Source organism: Streptopelia decaocto, assembly GCF_964273445.1.
Source record: "Streptopelia decaocto genome assembly, chromosome: 1".
NCBI lineage: Eukaryota > Metazoa > Chordata > Aves > Columbiformes > Columbidae > Streptopelia > Streptopelia decaocto.
In genome coordinates, this window is record NC_138663.1 from 74,939,381 (window position 1) to 74,962,891 (window position 23,511).

Below are 23,511 nucleotides of genomic sequence, written 5' to 3' on the forward strand. Positions count from 1 at the left end.
GTTGAAAAGCTGGTATGTCTTGTTTAATAGAGTCAAAGAAAAAAGTGGTACTGGGTTTGTTGGAGATTGGCTGCGCTTATGGCGAATGACACAGATAATAGAGATGTGTAACAAATAGTGAAGAAACAGATCCAAGCAAAAATGCTCAGATATAATCTTTGGGGTTTTTTTCTGTTTGAGAGTATAAAGCACATTAACAGGCAAATAAAAATGCACCAGACAGTGACAACCATTTAATTTATATGTTGAAAAAAATAAGAGTGAGTTCAGTTATTCAACTCTGATAATCACCTGTGGGACAGACAGCTTTCTGGAGCTTCTTTTGAATCCATTATATTTTCTGGAGAGAGTAGATTATGGATATGGAATAGGGAAATCACAGGTCCTGGGTTTCTACATGCAGCAGAGACACCCTGTATTCCATGGCAGTACTTGTATTCGCCCCCAGAAGAGATTTGTCTTTTCTTACACTGTTTTGTTGATTGTATACCTCTTTTTCAGCTGCATTCTTTTGCATTGTGGAACACAGTTCAGATGCAAAATTAAAATTACAATTAAAATTACCAGAGGACTGGATGTGTATAATTATTTTGTAATTTTATTTCAGTATTAATATTTTCCATTTTTCTTTCTTTTTTTTTACAGAGGGTATGAACTGTATGAACAAAGATCATGGGTGTGCACACATCTGCCGGGAGACGCCCAAAGGTGGGGTTGCCTGTGAGTGTAGACCTGGCTTTGAACTTGCCAAAAACCAGAAGGACTGCAAATGTAGGTAGATAAAGATTAAATTTCAAATGCCCCCAAATGTCTTATTTTCTTCATTGTTGTTATTTTCCAGAAGCCAAGAAATCAACTTTGTTTTGGCCAAAGGTGATTTGTAATTTTAGTAATGTGGTTTTTTTCTGTAGAAGGTTTACTTGGGGATGGTTAAGAGGGATTGAATAACAGAATGGTGGCAGTGACTCTGTTAGCAAACTGGTATCAACTTTTCTACCTACCTATGAATGCAGAAGAGTGAGGGATCAGTTTAATCCAGGCATTCCTTGTAAAGCAAAACAGATAAATTATAGAGGATTCTGGGTTACAAGGTTTTGAACGTGCACAATGATAGATGCATTGATAAATCTGCTAAAAGGTTTAATGATAAGTCCGCTAGAGAGATCAAATTAAGAGTGTTAATTCCTCTCTTTTAAATGATATAAATGTTTGCTCTAGTCCTGATTCCATTGCACATAGGCTACTTTTCTTGTTATTATGGTACCATATATATACTGTTCTTCAAAGAAAAACCCTAAGTGATGTATTCTCGAAGCTGGGATTCTGAAGACACAGATACTCATTATCCCACAAAATTGGAAGTTCTTCTGTATAAGTTAAAATAATTGACCCTCTGTAACTTAGAATTGTCATGTGAAAGCTTTCAAATTGCATGGGAGTATTTCTGATGGCTTCTGTGAGTGTTAGATCTGACTCAAATAGCTTGCTTTCATACTTGGCAGCTTTGTGAGAGGCAAAAAAAAAGGAAGTGCTATAAAACAATATAAAATATGTTTTGTGCTTTCACAGGGCCAGTATTTTTGTGATAACCTTTCTTCCACTTTGACTTTTTTCTTCCTGAGATCTCCACTGTATAAACACACTTAGATGATATTAGGTCCCAAATACAAAGTCAAAAGAATAACCTTCAAATATCATCAAGAAATGCCACAGGATATTGTACAGCCTGATTGCTCCTCAGCATTAAGAGGCTACACAGAGCCAAAGGCAAAAGCACAGAGAAAAATTGTCTTCGTGGCGATTTTCATTCTCAATGTTTATTAGAAGTGAACATTGCATGTTGTTAATTGCAGTGCAACATCAGCTACATCGATAAAGTGGGAGAGGATGTTTATTTATGTTGTTTATTATTTGTTTCTACAAATCTGTACATTCTTTAGGAATTACATTCTCCTTTTTCATAGTGAGATGGTGACAGGAGAATTAGGGCCTTTTCTAGAACAGTATTTCTAAATGCCTCAAGGTTTAATGGAGTGAAAAACTTGAATTTATTCTGTGCCTCGTGGTGTTCAAATTGTAGTTGCAAGTACAATGAACTTTTGCTGACAGACCTCTAAGTAGGGCTGCTGACTTTTTCAAGGCCGCAGAGCTTGCTGCAGAGTACACTGACCCCTAAACCCACAGCACATTCTGCAAATGTGTTCCAGAGTCTCCTTTAAAATAACTGTATTTCCAGCCTTTCCAAACGCAAAGAAGTATAAAGCTGTAGCCAGATAGTCTGGGACAAAATTTCTGAGATTACAGGAGGCTATTTATAAAGGACTAGTTCTGAAACCAAATCTTGACTTCTAAAAAACCTTTTCACAGCTGACCATTTCAGTGGAATTGGCTTAAATCTTGAGCTGCAGCTTTGCAAGTACAGAGTAGAGCTATGTTGAAGAGCTGAAAAAGAGACACTTGCCCCTTGTCAGCCTGGACTGGGTCTGTAGCCCTGTATACCAGGGACTGGTAGGGTCTGATATACTCCTGTCCCTGGATCCCTCTCAATTATTCTGATTTATCACGGTCCCTCCAGGAGACTGTGCCTTTCAGAGTCTGTCAGAGCTTGCTTCTCTGTTTTTTATGAGAGCAAGTGGTAGAAAACCGGTACCTTACTGGGTGAATTTTTGTCAGCCAGTTTGCAGTTGAATCAGAATACTGGAGTGGTTTTCAGACGTATTGGCCTAAGTCCACTAGCAGTGGGATCGTTGTTCCTCAAAGGGAAAAAAAAAATGTTAAAACAAGTTAGAAAACAGAAAAAAAAAAAAAAAGGAGGGATGCTCCTGCCTTTTATACCTGCATTACAAGATTGTCCTTACATCCTAATCAGATTATTACATATCAGCTGATCATATAATCGCATGCTCATGAGGAAGTCACTGTTGGTGTCTTGCTTCAGTGTACGTGATGGCCAGTGCTCATTAAACAGGCTTTTGTTCAATACCTACTCTCCATAATTCAGGGTCATAGCTTGCCTGCTGCACAGTATTTAAACCCTATCATGAACATGAAATTTTTAATTTCCTCATGGATGTTCCCATGATACTCATTACTGTAATACTGAAGTGCTTTGTAGGCATTGGTAACGTGTTTTCAGAACGTTCTTGTCAAGTTAAATAGTACTGGTTTGCCTATCTTACAAATAGGTAGTGAATATAAAGATGTTAATATCAAAGTCATTTAATAGTGATAGGTGATTAACAAGAGACACCCAGAACCCAGCTCAGTACTTCAGTATGATCAAAGCCAAGCTCCCAATGGCTCCAGCCATGGTTGCAAATGCTGTGGCGAAACGAATATGGTATTAGTAACCTGTAATAGATATGATTCAGGTGACTTGCTAAGCCCTAAGTAGGAATTCCCTGGCAGGAGCAGAAATAGATTAAAGTTTTTTAGGTCTCAATTCACTGTCTGAACAAGACCATCCTTTCTTGATGGTCCCTTTCTGATTTACTGCTCATTCTACAGCAAATGAGACAAGATTCTCCAGCTGTTTGCACAGACCTGACTTTGCCCAGCTCCACTGTGCACTGAAGAAGACAAGAGTGTTTTCTTCATCTGCCATTAAGGATGATTATCATGATACAATAAGTCTAGATACCAGAAGTGTGGTATTTTGTAACTTTTGAGTGCTTAATATTGCGAACTTAATGGTTTCTTAGTGTAAATTTTAAACATGCAATTTATTTAAAAAAAAAAAAGTCTTGCTCACCATTCTAGGAAAACGCAGAAGCACTCAGGTTGGAAAGGACCTCAAAAGGTCACCTAGAAATACACCAAGCAGAATCACACAGATCCACACATAATCCACACATAATTCCTCAGAAGAGATGCATGTTTTAGATCCAAGCTTCTGTGTACACAAGCCACTAGAAAAGGAATATGCTTTGTCAGTGATTTTCATAGATACTGTCTGGTAGCAGAAAGAAGAGAATTAGGAATAGTGGATTTGGTTCCATATCACAGTAGAAAATCAGAGGAAAAGACCTTTCTTTATCTGTATCCATGATAGATTTTAAGATCCTACTCTTGAGCATGATTGCATTAGAAATTTTTGACAAACTGAAGATTTCCTTCCCAAACATGAACAAGCCAAGACATTTTTTGTTAATCTCATTATTACCTGGAGCAGTTTAGCTGGAACTTGAATAAGAGAAAACCTAAAGCAGATACACGTACCTGCAAGTCACAACCCAAAAGAAATAATTCTGGCAGTTATAAACAAGTGAAAGCTGAATCTTTTAATGAAAAATACTGGCTAAACTGAACTACGTCTGTTTCTATGTGCCCTCTCCGATAGTAATGATTTAAGTGAGGAGGAAGGCTAATGCTAAGTAATTCTAAAAATCCCATCTAGTATATTTACAATAGAATGCTGTCCCACCTATGCCAAGTGTCAGCTTTTCAGCTCCTGTTGACAGTGTTCTCATACAGCTATTTGCTGTCTGTACTAAGATCTCCAGAATTTTGAAACTGTAAGGCCATACTAGAATAAATAATGCAAGCAATGTTGCATGCACAACTTTATCACATAGAAAGAGGTGCCCATATATTTGTATAAATTATATATCTAATTGATCTAATTGTCAATTTACTTTAAAAAACAGTGCAATTTTTAATTTATCTGGAATTACAGCATGCTGGTTCAAACTGCTGCACAAAGCCATGCTCCAAAAACAAAAGGTCTGGCTTGTTGCAAATTCTGCGGCATCTAAGGCATTATGCATTTCTCAGTCCACATACAGACAAGATCGGGACATTGTTGTCTTAGGGTATTTTTGGGGTTAGTGGGTACTAAATGCTAGATTTAATATTTGGCTGTATGTTTTCAAATACATGTTATGGGCAAGTCAGATGGAAGGGATCAGAAAAAGGATTATGTGAAACTTCAGAGAAGCACTGAAAACAGGATTTAGCATGTAGAGTGAGGCTGAATTTTGGTGTTTTCTGTCTTCTGAGGGGTTTAGCATAGAAAATCAGTATCATCATTTAGAAGAATTAAGTAAATTAAAATCTCTTTTTGTCTTTAAGATGTCATTCCTCTTCCAGACAGTTGTTTCTTGTCTTTCATCATCAAAATGTCATTTCAAGACTAGTCCATATATTTCCATGGATATAAGCAGTGGCCCACTTGCAAAGCTGTGTCTGAGGGATGCTTAGCTCAGCCCAGCCTAACTGAATAGTGGCTGCTGCTCACAGTGTAGGCAGGTGGGCACTTAGGGAGACAGGGTCAGCCTGCAGGCCCTAAAAGGTGGCTGGCCAGTTCAAGAGCCTGAGCATTTTAGCCAGTGAAAAGAATTACTCTCGTCTGAAGGCTGTTTGAAGCACCAGCATCAGGGTTGCAGCTCAGGATGCCCCATAGCTCTTCATTCACAAGAGAAACAATGTTGGGACAACAGGCAGGTGACTTGACCACCAGCATTAGACACCTCACTTAGATGGTGTGCATTTTTGTAGGACTCATCTGTGGTTTCTGCTCATGTTTGTAGCCAACATGAGCCAAGGCCTCTCTAGCAGATGCTGGTTTTTGCCAGTTTTACAGGGTATTTCTTCCACTAAGGGAAACAGCCCAGTATTTTGACTTCACTTAAGACAAATGCATACACAAATGCTGAAGCAGTGGCAAAAGCAGTAGTGTTATTCTGGTTTTAAATCTGGTATGTGAGGTTAAGTATATCTGAGTTCTAACAAATATGTGTATATTCTCCTTAGGTTAAAAAAAAAAAAAAAAAAAGAAAGAAAAAATAAAGAAAAATTACTTACTCTTTTCCATCTATTTTCCATCCTTTTTATTGTAACATGATTTATAATATTTGAAGCTGAACTGTGTCTATTGGAAGTTACTATTTGGCTTCTGTTTGCCATTTTAATGTCACAGACTCTGAATGAACACACAGTCTTAAAGCTGTGGAGTCCAGAGTTAATCAGAACTAATTTTTAAAAGAACGCTGAGATTTCTCATTAAGCTTGCTTTAATGCTTTCTGGCAAAAATGGAGTAGATCTGGATGTCCCTTTGCTTTTAAATAGCTTTGATTTTCTTCCTCTAAGCAAAAGGAACTTCTCACTGTGTCACTGCCACAGAATTAAGGCTGGAAGGAAACTGAAATGACATATTTTACAACTGGATTTTGTACCAATTTCACCTGCAGACCTGTCAAGCTCCAGAGTTTTTCTCAAGCGCTTAAAATAAATAAATAAATTGTAGTCTAGACAGAAATTCAAATATTTCAAAGACATGATTTATTAATATTTGTAAGAGACAGGAAAAGGAACTGACCTACATCTGTGACTTGGTAGAACAGGAACCAGTAACTTTAGCATACAGGGAAACTATAAAAGAAGTGTGTGATTCTGCAGGATTTACTATAAACTCGTCAGTCTAATGAAGTTTTTCATAGACAAATATAGCAAGGAAAAGTCCCTCATATTACGCAGATCAGAGAAACCATGTTAAGATATTTTCATCTCTGCCAGCAGAGGCTTTCAGCAAGGAATACCAAAAATAACCACTGCATTCAAGCTGTTTAAAATATACACTGTGTTGCTGATCGCACTTTAAAATCCTCAATAAAATTACTGTTGGCTAGAAATGTATTTAAACATCTGGCATAAACAACACCTTTAATTTAATTCGTGATGGCATGGCAGTCCAGTTGAGCTAGAAACGTGTGATGAACTTCCACATAGTCCAAGAGGCAAATGGGGTCAAGAAGGAGGAGAGTACAGGTAGAGGGAAATTACCCCATCCAGGATTAGCTCTGCCAGTGCTTGCCCAGCACAGAGGGGCATAGCATTGAGCAAGTAAATGTTTTTTTCAGCATGACTGCATCCAAAAGGCTGGAGGTTTAAGACTAAAATTTTCATTTATTTGGTTTGCATCAAAAATAAAAGCTAAAATATTATTGTGTATTGAAGGAAATGAAATGTTGCCTCCATTTGATGCAAAGCAGAATAGGCAAGTTATAAAACTGGAGAAGGAGAAAGAATGCCTGAGAGTGGTTGATGCTTAGGGGGCTTTTTAATGTAATTCCTTGGAAGTTTAGGATTCTTACGGCTTTGGGTATGTGAGTTCAATTCCCTCCTCTGTCTGGTGGGACAGAACCCACACTTCCCATTTTCCAGCCTAGTGCCCAAAGCGTCAAGCTCCAATAAGAGAATGTGGATCTGGCTGCTCTCCATGTTTCTCATTGGCATTCTTTGCAATGGGATAGAACCGTGACATTCCTGGGAGGAGAGGTGGGAATCCAGGCCGGCCCTGTTCTCGGGGAATGTTCTAGGCCACGAGACTACTCCCTCTCTATCTCTGAACAACACGAGAATTCTGTTCAAAACGTACAATGTGAAGGACCAAGGATGCTTGCACCTGTAGTAGCTCTGGTCTGTACTCGCTTGGGAGATGGACAATTCCTGTTGTGATCTTTGCCACACTTCAGGGACCACGGGTGTAAACTTGCAGTTCCCACACTGGCAGGAGGTTTTAAGGTGAATTCTGTTAAGTATGCTGTGCTGGGTCTCCCTCAGTTCCTTTTCTTAGAATTGTTCCATTTTAAGCAAAATACTATAGTGATTACTGAGAGTGGCATGACTGTTCAGCATTGGGACACTCATGCCACAGGTGGGATATTTCAGTTCTAGTTATTGTGACTGAAAATTCCAGTCTACTCCATTTTAACAAGCTAGCATTAAATTGGCGTCACTGAGGTCAGTGGGAAATTATATGAATTTAGCCCTATTGGATTAGATAGAACCCCAGTTCAGATTTAGATACATGATTTTAAAATCTTGTTAACCATTATCCTAGTTTTACTGTGCATTGCAATTTGCTACCCTGCCTCTTCTGTAGACTCTCTTCTCTGGAACCAAAATTCTGCTAAAACCAATGTGAGGAAGTTCCTTCTGATTAGTAGGAGTCAGTATTTAAATTACTGTAGTGACTGTTTGAATGTACTGTAACATTTCAAAACATTGAAGTCCTCTGAAATGATGAGCATAATGTAACTGAATGACAGCATAGTGGATTTGCCCTGTATCTGCCAGTATGTGTATACTGATAAAGAACCTAGCCCAAATTACCTGTATGTGAAGACAGTAAATTGAATTTAATCAGATCAGAATTGTACTGTTCAGCATCAAGCTATGTGACTGCAAAGGATTAAGGGGAACAGGAGCAAATGAGCGGCATTGTTAACGACACTCACCATCTTAATATTTAAAAAAGGTTTTGTCTTAGTAGTCAGACATTAAATCCATCATGTGACAAAGGAAGTTTGATCTATTGATTCATGTAAACTTCAAAACTCTGTCTTGAACAGTGTTTACTTGAATGAATGTTTAGTATTTTTTCACCAGAGGATGTTTTAATTGCTAAAAGCCATTTTCCACTGTATGCTTGGAAGTGAAAGTGGCATCTCCAATGTTGCCTTCCTAGTTTAGGCCAGAGCACTGCAAGGCCATAACAACCATGCATTTTTTGCTTCAGGGAAGAAAAAAAAAAGTTTCCTGTTTTTTTTTTTAAACAATATTCTACTCTAGGAAGACTAGTACTTGAAATAATGGATTTCAAGACTTACATAGTTTTGTTCCTGCTGCTTGGTCTTTGCTTCCTCCACTTAGAAAGTGAAGGGGAATGGCAAGATAATTGCTGTCTGTCGACTTGAAAATAAATGTCTATTTTGGTAGACTGCTCGTTTCTTCATGCCATGTACATCACGGATATGAAGCATGTAGCTTTTAGAAAGAGGTGGAATTAGCTAACCACTCTTACTAAAACTATGGATGCAAATAGGCTGGGGAAGAAGTAGCACATACTTCTATTTTTCTTCCTTTTTTTCGTTGATGCGTGGGTTGAGAATAGGGTGTGAGACAGGAGCATGGCTAAGATAAGCGGGGGTCAGAAAGAATAAGAAATGCAAATAACCACAAATACAAATGTTATGTTGCCTTATGTCTTGGTTTGTTACTGCTCTTCTGTGTTCTGAAAGGCCCTCAAGACTAATTGGTTTCATTGTCATTTTATTTGTATATACATATATACACATTCATTTGGGGCTTAACTAGTAACCTGTAACTATGGGAATGGAGGCTGCCAGCACACCTGTGATGACACAGATACTGGTCCTGTGTGTGGTTGTCATCAGAAGTATGCCCTACATTCAGATGGCCGAACCTGCATTGGTAAGTACTTCACTGCAGCGCGTTTTATTTCATATTCCTCATAGAATATATCTGTGCACATGTGTGTGTGTGTGTGTGTGTGCATGTGTGTTTATATCTCACAGGCGTGCAGCACCATTGCTGAGAGAAGTGTCTAACAGCAGTTACTGGCCGTAGCAGCTAAGGTCACGCTATACAGAGAGAGAAGCATTTGTTCTTGTTTTGTCAAAACGTTTGTTAATGAAGTATCCCTTTGTTACTCCTTTGTAACTTTGTTTTCATAACTCTAATAACTTTTTGAAGTTAAAACGTGTACAACATTCATAATTATGAATGGAAGTTCAGCTCTTCCATTCACTTTCATGAGTCAAGACTTGCGTAAGCAAGAGGCGGAAAATAATCCTCTTTTCTAAGCTGTTATTGGGGAAAATTAATCGTTATTATGTGCTTTCTTCCCTGTTGTGTGTTTTATGATTCTAAAAATTACAGCACTTGTCATGAATTAGCTTTCACTCAGATTGTCAGTAGTAAAAAGCTGTACAAGAGATGGAGCATCTTGGGAGATGCTGTGCAAACTTTTATGATTATAAAATACAATATTTACCTAACACTATTTCTTTCCACTCTGCCTTTTTTTTTAATAAAAAAGCATATTTTTGCATAGTGCAAGTTAAAATTTGGATATTCTTATTCACCGATCAGAACCTAAAATCCATAATGGTTTTCATTAGCATTGTGGTCATGTTGACTTTTTTTGTTTGGTTAATTTCAAATTCTTACGAATTCCTAGTAATTTCCTGAGTTTGAAAAATCACGGATGCATATTTATAATCTTTCCTCTCCTTTATCGATACTGCAAGACAGAACACTTGAAACCCATGGAAATCTGTCAGTTATCTTTAGTGATCCCTCGATCAGATCCATGGCGTAAAACTCAGTGGCTGCCCGGAGCCTCGCTCGCTTCTGCAGGGTTCAATGGCACACATGTGTGGTAGTGTTGTGTTGGCAGAGGTAGAGCTGGACAAGGTTCAGCGCTGGATGCTGCCTCGCTGTGCACACAGCCTGTGTCTCAGCTTACGGGATCTCTCAGCTTGTGCTTTTGATTAACACAGAGGGCTCCATCGCATGGTCTCTCTGTTTCAATAACCCTCCCTGAAGCCTGTGACAGTTCCAGATGCAGAGGATTAGCAAGAGCGAGGGCCTTGAGAGCAGGTTTTATTGAGTGGATAATTGGTCTTCTATTTCTTAGTGTTCACTAATATCCTCAAACTGATGTTTTATTTTGTCCAGCATGTAAAAATGATTTTAAAAGCTGTGTACACTGCACCTGTTTTTTACTTTTCCTTTTTTTTTTTTTTTCGTTTTTGTAATGTAATACACACAACTCCATGTTACATTCCTTGGTCTTGTGATGTAAGTCACATATTACTGCCTGTGCTGATTTTCTTCCTTCTAAGTAGTTCTTTCTCCTAGAATACTTTTGATTTTTTTTTTTAATTTATTTTTACATTTTTATTCCTGCTTTCTGGTGATGGTTCCTGATTGCCTGTCTTGTCTGATAACCGACGTTCATTAATTATTTACAGAGCTAAATAAAAAAAACTCAAACAAAAGCCTCTATTGCAGCCTGATCCCATCTAGAACTTGTTAAAACAAAAAAAAATAACTTCTTGTTACCACTCAACTCTTTAGTGTTGCCACAAACAAAACCTGCCAGCCTCCTCCTCCTCCTCCTCCTCACTTCAGTGATTCCAGTGTTTGCTGTCTTCAGTGGTGTGTATATTCCAGGCATCACTGCAAGAAATGCAAACTTCTGCAATGCCGATAAATACTTGTTGACTCTTTGTCTAACATATTATGTCTTTGTTTGCTTGACTTATTCTTTTTTTTTATGTTTGCTGCATGTGAAAGTTTCCACTTGCACTTTGTTTTTTTCTTTTGCTAATAAGCATTTCCCTCTCTGTATGAATCATTTTATTTACCCAGCTGCTGCTTCTCCATTGCTCTCCTGTACCAGAAATCTTTATTTTTATTTCATTACTGATCATCTCTTCCCACACTTGTGACTGTTTCTGTGTTTTTCTAGTGAAGCATAACCAAACTAAGGTCCTCATTATGCTGTAATGAAACTCTTACATGTAGCATATCAGAGACTACTTTGTAAAATGACCTTTGCTGACATCATCTTGCTTACTGCATGCTTATAAAATTACTAAACCCTGTTCTTGCAACATCTTTCCTAGCATTGAATGTTTAGCTAGTAGTGTTTCATAGACAAGCAGGCAACCAGCACTGCCCAAATTGTTCTTTTTTTGTGTTTGTTTGGTTTGTTGTTTGTTTATTTTCGTTGGTTTTGTTTAATTTGCATGCTGTTGTTTGGTTTCTCCTCACAATGTGTCAATGTGTACAAGACTATGGTGCATCCGTGCCCATCCATCACCGGACTATTCTAGCTCTCTCTTGTCTGTCTCGATCTTCTGCCTACCACCCTCAGATCCTGGTCCACCATTAGCCTGAATCACTTTACAGTTTGTCCTTGATAGTTTGTTTAACTAGCACCCTTGAATTTTAATTTTCACCATTAACACCTGTCTGGGTCACTCATGTGAGCTGCCTTGCTCTCCAGTAGGAATCCAGCTTCCTTTATGTGGTTAATTACTTCATATTTGACCATTCTTCCTCCCCCTCTCTTTCTTCCTCCTTTCCCCAAACACCCTTTAGTTTTTTCCTGGGGTCCCAAAGGGAATTAACTCTCTAACGGGGATTAGTGCTTTCATGCCTTGCTTCTTGGCCTTGGCTATGCCATGCCAAGAAACTGTCTTAGGCAGTGGAAAATTGGGCTTGTGATTAACCAACTGCTCCATGTTTGTCCCTTACTTGTGTTTTAGAGAAGGATGAGGCTGCAATTGAGAGTTCTGAGTACAATGCCACGTCAGTAGCTGATGTGGACAAGCGGGTGAAACGGCGGCTACTTATGGGTAACACTTTTCTTCCACTTCCTTTGTTGTGCTCTCACTTTTGTCTGTATGTGTGTGGGGGGGAGGTTCTCTTTTGGTCTCATTTGGTCCCTTTGGCTTTGGTTTGGTTTTCTTTAACCTGACTTCATCTGTGTGGAAAGATCATCAATTTTGTTAAGTTCTCATCTGTTGTACAACTTCATTTCTCATTTTTAAACTTTTTTTTTTTCCTAATGCTGCAGCTTTAATGTTACATTTCTTCTGCGTAGAAAGAAGCTTTTGCCATTAACCTTACTTACCTTATGCAAGCTACCTCTTACATGTGATTTGTGTGCGTTTGTGTGTATGTGTTGCTGTAGGATTCCTGAAAAATCTCATGTTGCAGACCTGCCTATTGACTTAAAAGTGAATTATGATGATGATATAAAACAATGTTCTGTTACATATGTAGTGTTAAATGAACAAGTGTATTTGCCCACTTACAACTTGCAGTATTTTTGATTGAAATGTAAATATTATGACTGAAAATTCTTTTATTTCCTTTGTGCAGCTGTGTTAGTAACCACTGAAAGATCTTTCCCTAGTGACTAGTGAGCTTCCTTATTTTCTTTTTTCAAGACTGAAGCATGGCTTGTTTCTCTTTGTTGTTGGGAGTCTGAGAGTGGAAGGGATGAAGAAGTGCATTGTACAATGAACATAATTCTTTAGTTTCCACTCTGAGTTGGCACATTGCACAACCTTGTGCCTGTCTTCTTCAGGTTGCAATTATGGCCATTATTGAGAATGACCTTTTGGGAACAGAAAGGGTGGAGTGGTTGGACCTGTGTCAGACTCTTTCATGTGACAAAGAGCAAAGGGTGACACAGACTGCGGAATGATGCCAACGGTTTGGAGGTTTTCAGGAGGTTTATTACACTGTATTTTCCATTCCAATGCCCTGCTCCACACACATAATTATTTCTGCTAGGTTTTAAACATAGTGAGCATTGGTGAGATGTACCTAATGAACCATTTACAAGACAGGGATTCTTCACGCACAGAAAAGATTCTGGCGGGACAAGATTCTGCACTCTTCCCTTGTGGTCCTCATTTCATTTCCTAAAACCAGTAAGCCCATTGCAGACTCTGTCCTTGGTGAGCTCAGCTCTGGCTATAAGCATCCACACCTATCTGGAAGGACCACCACTAGGAGGCCAGAAGCCTCATTTTGAATATTTAGTTGATTGCTGGGCTAATATTTATAAAGATTCCATATCACTTGTATTTCATCACCCATGACAAACCATCCGCTTAACCGTAAGCCAGCATACAACTACTGTATAGAAAATGGCATGGTGTTATAATATTGAGGTAAAATATTTTCCCTCGCATGAAAACCTGGACATATGTTCCTTTATTTTTACATTATCTATGATTGTAAATTTGCAGTTAGTTTTCAGACCTAGCAAGTGACCTATATAAATTTATTGTTTAACAATGCACTGTTTAAATTAATTTAACTAACAAAAGCTATGAGACAGTTCATCTCACTTTCTAAAGGTGTTATTAACAGTTTTAGCTGTAATTTCAGTAAGACCCATAGTCTAACAGGAAGTCAGGGAAAAAAATGTGCAAAAGGCCTCTAGACCACTGGAAAATCCAATCCTCTAGGTCTAAATGGTGAGTTTGCCCAGCCACTAAGAGTCTGTACAATATGGTTTAGAGGGATTGAGCAATAGAGTGAGTTGCATTGCTGCCTCACCCTCTGGTGAAAGTAATTATCCAACATGAAAATAAGCTCACACTGCCTACAAAAGTTCAGGCAAATACAATGAAATAGTTATGGTTAGCAAAAATCTTGTTAGTTATACCAGGTCTGCAGGTTCCAGGCTGAACATAGACTGCAGAAATAGGTTTAGGGAGGTAGTTAAAAATCCAGTTTGCAAAACACGTTCTTGTACTCTTCAGTACCTCCTGTATTAGCAGGTATCGGCCAAGAGCTGAGAGTTGCTGGACATGCTGTGTTTCAACAACTGATTCCTTAGAAAAACATTAATGAGAGCTGAAAAGAAATTTAATTAATAAGTGAGACCTGAGTGGGTGGCTTATTACTTAGGGACTTTTCTACTTGTTTATTTCTACTGGTTTCTGATGCTCAGAAAATCCATAATTTATTTGCTTCATGGAGTCTTAGTACATTTCAAAAGTGTAGTGGCATTTCCATGAAATACCATGTGTCTTGAGATGCTTTCTAAACAGCTGTTTTAGAAAGTACTGGAAGGCTCCTCAGGAAACTCTGTTACCAGCTTTTGTAAATGGACTGTGATTTTTGACTGTCCTGCAGGCAGTCTTGGGAGAGTAGGAAAAGTAGATGACTTTATGTAATTTTAGTAGTTTGATGAAAGATCCTTTCAACTGCAAGCCCAGAGACGATAATTTGTAGTCCCCTGTCATTTGCTGCATGCTATTGAAATGGCTATGGTCTTTGTAACCCTTAAAAACAGCCAAGGCTAAGAATAAGCTCACATGAGATTACTTTAGGAGAAGAGGACCGCTGTCAGACATGGCTGCTTATGCTGCTCAATTTGTTACAGCAAGACTGGCTGACTCTTACAGGGGCTCATGTCCTAGTCATGGTGTGGTCTTATGACTTGTGGCTAAATCTTGAATAGAGAAAAGTTTCTTCCTGTTAGATGTATTTTTATCTAGATCTTCAAGAACAGAGAAGAAACTGGTCTTCTCTGATGATCTACAAGAAACCTTCCTTCAGAGCCATCCGATGATTCCTAGGAATTTTCATCCAGCTTTTTAAATTATGTCCAGAAAGACCCCAAGGTCTTCCAGCTGCTTCTTTGTCTCCCCCGTTCAGACAAAAATACTTGGATTCAAAATAAAGAGCGCTCCCATTAAGAGATGGCACTGAATGGCTTTTCTCTGATCCATGAATGTTGCACCACGTTGCTGTTCATACAGCTCATTTACATTTTCTTCACGTCCCTCTGGGCCATTGCCACTGCAGAATGGAGAAGGGTGCAGCCTTAACTGTACTCCAAGTGGGCTTCTGGTGAGGTTCTGTCATCTGCCAGAGTTCTCTGGTGGGTGCTATAGACTGGACATTGAGCTGTGTACATTCTGTAGATTAGGAAGGAAAGTGCACATTCATCCTGCAGAAGTGCACACCTCTAAGCATTTAAAACCAAAGCCTTACCATTATCTGTAAGTTATGTTTATATCTGCCTTGTTGATTAGAGGAGTGTGCTGATACATTTCACATATTGTTCAGTCTAAATCCAGCATCAGTTTGAAACACAGTATGTCAGGCTCTGCCTACCTGGATGTAAGCCCTTCTAGTGTGGGCACACAACTTTGGAAGTACCAAATTTCTGCTCAATCTCTAATACACATATCCTCAAAATAATTTGTCCAGCATCACATCTTCAGCAATGGAACTTGCTTTTATTCATGTATCCAGTTTCCAAATGTCTTTTTGCTATCGCAGCCCTGGATGGAATTTGTAAGTGCAGTGACCCCACAGTCTACAGCTGTAAAGATGAGTTTATCCTCATATATGCTGTCAATTATCAAGTCTCCCTGACTTAGCATTATTCTCTTCTTGGGCACTGCCTTTTGCTTGAAAAGGCTACAGGGTTTTTCTAGAGAAATTCTCTGTTGATATCCTGAAGCTTTCTTTTACATAGAACTTGATATTGCGGATGCCAAAATAGATTTTGTAGCATCAGTGATGCCATTGGGCTGCTTCATTACAAATGAGTCAACCACTTACAAAGATGTGATAGGCTCTTTTTCTAAAAGAGCTGAGAACTGTCAGGTCTTAAGACTCAGTAAGTCTCCATCTGCTAATCAAAGGTAATGCTTTGTTCTTTGGCTACTCTTTACATCAGCTCTTAGGACTAACACATTTTATGATATATTTTTATATTGTCTTTAAAAATGCAGTCGCTGCATTGTCATCACCACAGACCTTACTAGTCTGCATGAATCCTTAAGGTGCTTTAGCAACACAACCATGATATTCTATCCAGGGCACTTCTTAGATCTTGTCCTCTGATGTACACTTTTTTAAGAGGTGAGCCTGACCCATTTCTCACTGTGTTTCATTTCCCTACCTGTACTCTTCAGTAGTCAAATGAATCAAGTTCATTTCATCTTGAACCCAAGTGACTTCAGAACAACTGCATTTCTCTCCCTCACCTTCCATCCAGCTTTTCTATTCTTTCTAGAGATCACTTTTGTAAGAACTCACTCTGGCAGTAAGATGTTCTTCCCTAGAAGATACAAAATTCATTCCTTCTTGTCTCAAGAAGAGGGTTTTATGAAGTTCTTTTCAGTACAGCAAAAAGCAACAGGACATTGAGCCTATCTTGAAGTTAAGGAAGCACAGTAATTTCCCTTGAATATTTAAGGCCAAGATAACAGTGCAAACAGCAGTAATACCATTGCTACAAGTGTTTTCAGGAACCTGAACTCCATACTGATATTCATTCCTTCACAAGACGTGTTCAACTCGTACGTCAGGACAGCTTAAGGTTTTGCCATTGGACATGGATTTCTTGGGTCATCAGTAAGGCTGTTTGCGGCCCATCTCACATACAGGAATGTAATTCTCTTTCCTTCCCTTGAAACTGGCTCCCAAGATCCCTACAAATTATTTTACTGTCAGTTGAAGTGCTTGTATAAACTGTAAAGTGGATTGGAATTGTCCTGGACTTTGTTACTGCTGAAATTTACTTCTGTCTAGATTGTTTCTGTAGTGGAGGAAGCACTTCAAGTCATTTGGAAAATCACACCACCAGTGTTACCAGTCTGGGATATGTTATATATGTAGCTATGTTACATTTCATCTCTGATTTCCCAAGAGTGGCTTACAGGCAGGGCTTTGGTCTCTCTATATTCATGGCATGTAACCGGCAATTACAGTAGTACATTCACTAGTTCTATATTTTCCCTTGCTGTGGCAAGAATCATTTGACTTCTGCAGATGACTCCTCTTCCATCTTTAGTAGCCTTCCAGCCAATTATACTGAGCATCCATCTATCTGCTTGGAGAGCCAAGTGTGCAGTCCACTAAGACCATTTCCTTGCACAGCAATCACGGGTGACATGAGCTGTGGAAAATGCAATTTGGACATTTCTCCAATGGATTAGCTTATGGCAGAGGACATCAGTGCATGTTATATGCACTTAGTGCGGGCTTGCTTTGGAAAGCATATTTCCACTGTCAGTTCAACTCCAAGGATCTCAAACGTTGGAGCAAATAACCAGTTCAGACTAGTAGATCACAAATGCAGGTCTTGCTTTGGCCACTTCCATACATGCCAGTACTCCTTTCTCTGTGTACTGGTCAGCTTTTTCATCCAGTCCTGTGCCTCCTGAAGGCATCTAAAAACAACAGCCAATATAACTGTATTTACCATGTCCTGGCCAAAAGACATTTTGATTTCAGGAGATTTTTAGCCCTGTACCTGTAATGGATTTTAATGAGCTGCTCACATAAAATTAAAAATTAAAACAAAACAAACAAAAAAACAACCACACCCACAATTTGAGCTTATGGTCATGACTTACGGCATTCGCAAACAAAGGCAAACATTTAACCATCTGTTACATCAAATGTATCAGTCAGAGAGATTTAGACTTTATAGCTGATCCTTTTTTTGAATCATAGAGTAGTTGTTCTTGTGGAAGTTGTGCCTACCTGACCCAAGCTGTTGCCTCCAGTCTGGTGTTTTGTTTGTTAGGAATTTCAGGACTTAAATCTCTTTGAATCATTGTTTTCTTTTCAGGAGAGACATCCACAAAGTTAATTAGAATTATCAGAGTTTCATAATTAAAGTCATTTGCTCCTGCCATGTGTAAAATTTCATCATTTCAATATGGAAACTTTCCTTGGTCATTCTTTCAGCCATCCAGAGATCTCTCTGCTGTTGGTTCACTGTAAACAACTTCTCCAAAGTCAAATCTCTATCTCGAGTTACTGTATAGAACACAATGATTGTGCAGTCCATATGGAAATCCACCATCTTCTGGATTTCAGGACTCTGTGGTGGATCCAATATTTAGCTCCTTTGCAAATCAGGAAGGAGCTATAGAACTGTAGAACAATGAAGCCACGCATTCTTTATCTTAAAAAATCCTTTAATCTGATGAGAGTTTTCTGGCAAACCCCTTTCTTTTTTCTTGAGAGTTAGTTTTGTGGGAAGACTCTAGTTTTCACAGTGCTTTTGCCTGCAATGATCTTCAGAAACAGGGAAAGAATGTACACAAGTAGTTTGGTTAGAACATTTATTTGAAACATGAGGAAATTACATGAAGACCCTTTCATTGTGATTTTGAAGGGAAATGTTGGGATGTAAAGTCAGACTGACTCATTATTGCCTCATGAAGGTGCTCAGCCCTTGGGGCCAGTATTGATAACCAATAGCCTGGTAAGGACTTGGGATTCTTCAGTTTCAATAAACATAAAAGAATAGAAAATGAGACCTGGGTTTCTAACATGGTATGTAATGCCCTAACTACCAAACCGTTGGAACCAAGAGTGTTATGAGCTCTGGTTTTCCATTAGAAAATTTCCTAAAGTCTTAGGTTGTTTTATTCCAGTGTGAATTAAAAATGGATTCTGTAGTCTTCATTTTTGGTTCTCTTTCAAAATGGAATGAGAGTTTCTAGGTGAACCTATTCTCAGTTTTCTGTGTGAAAGAGCGGGGAGATGGACAAGCTACTGTTTGCTTCCAAGTGTTCTCTCAAAGCAATTAACTTCTATCATAGTTACAGCCTACCAAGGGTCACTTTACGCCAAGAGCACCTTTTCAGTATGTACTTCAGATCCTAGCTGTTGTACTGGCTCCTAGGACTCTTTCAGATTACTTAAAATATGTCTTTATTTCTCTGAATGGCTTTTATCTGACTTTGAGAAATGCTCACTGTCAGAAAGCCAAGTGTGCTGCTCTGTGTGCATCACTATTTTTTTGTGCTTTAATCAATAAAGCATTTAAAACATATTATTAGCAGGCATATTGCCAGGAGGATCTCTAACTCAGTTACTAACTGTGAAACCAAGACATCACTTTAACTCTTTCTGTCAGTTCTACATTCCCATATGAAATCATAGAAAACAGAGGGAAGGAATCCCTGAGGTCACTCATGCATTCTCTCTCTCCCAAGGGCAGATCCTTTCATCTTGAGTTATCGTCACTTTTATTCATTGAGTTTGTGAATGGTGTGCTATTTCCTGTAAAAATCCTTTTTCTTCATTTCTTTGCTAATGGTAAAGACTCTGACCTTATCCAGAATTCCTACCAATACCTTCCATTGTTTTGCTTTTCCATTTAAAATGAAAGGATTTGTCCAAGGTCAGGAGATAATGCTCCTTCGTGATGTTCAGAGTATTTTGTTTTTTCTTAAATGCAGCTTCTTTATTTAGAAGAAGTGCCACAATCACAACTAATAGTGCTGTTTTTAAGGAATCAGACTGGGCTCATCTGGTGCTTATAAAACACCTGATCCAATCTATCAAGTGGTGTTCCCTAAATATGTAGTGTCCCCTGAAGAGGAATCAAACTTTTCTGAAATGAGAGCTGTGGGTTTCATGATTCAGTGCAAGATTCACCTAGACGTTTCTTCACACATTCCATATGTGACAGTGCAGAATTCTCATCCTATTTTCATGCAAATAAAATTCTACCAATCATGAAATTGCAAGGAAATGAGGAGACAAGCATAACGGAGTGAAGAATTCCACATCCTGCAAGTTACCCTTTCTGTCTCACCTTTTTCATTCCCTGAATATGAAGCTCTTTCAGTTTCTCCTTCATCTGTTCTCAGCTCTTTGTTTCTTTCATTATACTCTTCTGAATGCTCTTTCTCTATCCTTTCAGCATCACAGAGCATAATTTGCATGAGAATGACATCATTCTCACTTAACTGAAAATTCAAATATTTCAGTTGTGTGTTTAGTTTCTCCTTGCGCCTCTTGTCCCTCCTTGTACCCTGATCTCGTGCCATATGCCACATGTACTGCCCTTTGCAGTAAAATGCTTTTTATGGATGGCAGCAGGAGTCTCATCATGTGTTCTCTGACTCGTTGCTTTCTTACTCGTACTGCATATTCTCTCTTACTTAAAGGCAAGAACATCTGTATAATCAACAAAATTTTTTTAGATGCCTTTCCTGAGTTAAATGTTAATCTCTTCCAAGTTTCAGGCATTCAAAATTTGTGTAACTTTGGTCAGAATTTGGGTGGGATTCTGAGCGTTTTGTCATCCAGTTAGATAGTCTTTGTTGTTAGGCATTGCCATGCAGTTCACCTGCATACAGCAGTGATGCCACTAGTGGTAAAATTATTTCTGTAAGATTCTCCTATATAACATAAATGTTAAGAGAGCCGACTATGCAAAAACCCAGTATACTTGGAATTCAGAAGGATCTGTGTTTGCTGGGGATTTTGCTGAAGGAAACAGTTTAGATGTCAGCACAGGCCACCCTTGAGCCAGACTAAGCAAAGAGCGTTTTTGGATGTGAGAGGAGATGAGATACAAGTTATAGTCTAATTTGATTCCAGATACTGGCATGAGTTTGACATTCTTTACAGTCAGGAAGTCAGTAACACTTGGCTGAGAAGGATCTGGCCCTCCACTGGAACTGTTGTAATACCTTAGCATCATCACTGTTTGGTAACCATAACTTAATAATAGCTGGTGTTGGTCCTTATGAGTGCTCAAAAATGCTACAGTGATGCAAAGAATCATTATATATGATAGCAATGGTTTAAGATTTTGCCTTCTCAAAAGAAAAGCAATCATGAGTTTGTACTTTTTTCCTTCTTAAAAGAATCACCTAATTCCTGGCAGTTTCATTTGAAATCTTACTTTAAAAAATAAATCCAGTTTAAATTTAAGATACGACTCACTGATACCCTGGATGCTCTATCTCGGACTGGTTCTGCAATTTCATTTCAACTGAGATGTACTATAAAATCTGTTAGGAATCAGTGCAGGACATAAAGCAAATGAGCAGAGAATGGCAGCTCTTTTGATAGCTATCAAGGTGATGAACGTTAACAGGCATTTTTCAGCTTTTTAGTATTCATACTTACAGATTGCCAGATATTTGGCTTTCTTTCACAGCTATCCTTAATCTTTCCTCACTTGTTCAAACATATACGTTTTCCTGTCTTGTACACATAGCCTGGAGACTCAGTTTGTGTTTCACTGTGAATTAAGTACAGATGAATCACCTCATTTTTGTGTTTAGGATAGGTAAACATGTTATCTCTTGGTTCAGACACAGGAGCAGTTTACAACAGGTTTAGTTACAGCACATCTGCTGAGGAATAGAAATTGCAAGTAGTTTAACCCTTTTTGCCACTTCAGTTGCCAGGCAATATTACTTCACAGGCACCTCATAAGGAAAAAATGGTCTAAGGTAATTCTTATACCTCACAGACCAGCTAAAACAGTGAGTGCTCTAAATCTGCCCTTCTGCTTACAACCTTTAGCTTTCAGTTACATCAAGACTGACTTGCTCATGTGTCTGAGTCCTGAATTTAAGACAGTTATTCTGAGCATAAGATACTGTGTTCAGATCTTGTGTAAAATTCAGACCAAGTGTCGGAATAGATATGATTACATTCTGAGTATTATTACTCATAACTTTGCTTGGGCTATGACCTACTTGATAGGACCTGAAAACTACTCTAAATTCACAGCTCCAGACTACTCCATTGTGAATTGCTCTCTGGCTGGCATAAAAGTTGGCTCAAAATAATCTTCTCTAATGTGGTACAAGTTTTGGGAGCAAAGCCCAACCACCCTTTTTTTGCTGAGCCCAGTGAGCTTTAGTCTACTGCAAATGAATTCCAAATGAAAGGCAGTTGAATTGATAGTTTGCTTTAACTTGCCCTATGGTCAGTGTCATTATTTGGCCAATCATGGGAACAAGGTAGGAAAAGCAAGCATTTTTCCTCTTTCATGTCTTCCTGTGTCAACCTAAATGATTTACAGAAATCTGGCAAACTTGGAAAACATTCTGTGTTTTGGGAGACTGCTATCTCTTCTTCTCCCTTTTATCTTAGACTCAGACATTGCCCAGATTCGTATCTTCAGACAGCGTTTTACATTTGAAAATCAGCAGAGAATTGTAGAATAATTTTGGTTGGAAGAGACACTTAAGATCATCGTGTCCAACCATAACCTAACTCTAGCACTAAGCCGTGTCCCTAAGAGCCTCATCTAATACATCTTTTAAACACCTCCACCACTTCCCTGGGCAGCCTGGTCCAATGCCTGACAACCCTTTACATGAAGAAATGTTTCCTAATATGCAATCTAAATCTCCCCTGGTGCATCTTGAGGCCATTTCCTCTCATCCTATCACTTGCTACTCAGGAGAAGAGACCAACACTCTCCATGCTACAGCCTCCTTTCAGGTAGTTGCAGACAGCAACAAGGTCTCCCGTCAGCCTCCTTTTCTCCAGGCTGAACAGTCCCAGTTCCCTCAGCTGCTCCTCATAAGACTTGTGCTTCAGGCCCCTCACCAGCCTTGGTGCCCTCCTCTGTGACCAAACCTAATCTTTTATTGCCTATCTGTTGCTGCAAAAAATCCTTTTCCTCTGCATAAGGCCTTAAGACAAGAGGTCAGTCTAACCTTCCTTTCTCATTTGGAGGAGAAGGCAATCATCATGTATACAGAATTTTTTCATTTAATTTCTTTCAAGGACAACTTTTTCCATGGAAGAAGGTGTTGTTGACTGTCCATCTGATGCTTTTCCTAACAGATAGATGATCAAGACAGCAGCTGTCGCAAGACCTCCTTGAATATAGGTGATGACTTAAGCGGCTTCCCTCTCTCAATTTTCACCTAAGCCTATATATGAGTTCTTTTGTTTTCACTACAGCTAGCCAGTTTTGGTCTTCCATTATGGCCTCTTTGTGTGTTTATAGACGCATTATTGAAAACAGCTCTTTCGTTTATATTTGTTGTCTGCTCTTTCCAGTCATGATCAAGAGTTGGAAAACAAATAGGGCTTCTGGATCCTGTTGACTGCAGACTTCCATGCTGGGTAACAGAAAATATTGGAGAATCACTTCTCCATATCTCCAAAGGAAACACCTTGATACTAGGTGGCTTGGTTTTGCTTTCATGCCTTGTGGCTGAAAGTCTCTTCATGATAGATCTGCGTATTGATCAGACTAAGGCAGGTGACATTGATCACCAGTGCAATATTTCTAGACTTTTTATACATTCTGGGCATAACATTAAATCAAGATCATCTTCCTTCATGCAGAGATCCACAGAGCACTCCTCTGTTTTGTGTCTTGCTCAGGAAACAGCACCACAGGTCAACACAGTAGAAACAGGCTACAT

At 38.8% G+C, this 23,511-nt stretch overlaps 1 protein-coding gene across 1 annotated transcript in view; it reads left to right on the forward strand.

Annotated features, from left to right (window-relative positions):
• The window catches only part of SCUBE1 (signal peptide, CUB domain and EGF like domain containing 1), a 205,805-nt gene that overhangs the window by 105,244 nt on the left and 77,050 nt on the right, over window positions 1–23,511 (forward strand). Inside the window, exons 5-7 of the mRNA XM_082051669.1 lie at window positions 646–771; window positions 9,098–9,214; window positions 12,082–12,171. Of these exons, the coding sequence (XP_081907795.1) occupies window positions 646–771; window positions 9,098–9,214; window positions 12,082–12,171 (333 nt within the window). The remainder of the gene's footprint in view (window positions 1–645; window positions 772–9,097; window positions 9,215–12,081; window positions 12,172–23,511) is intronic.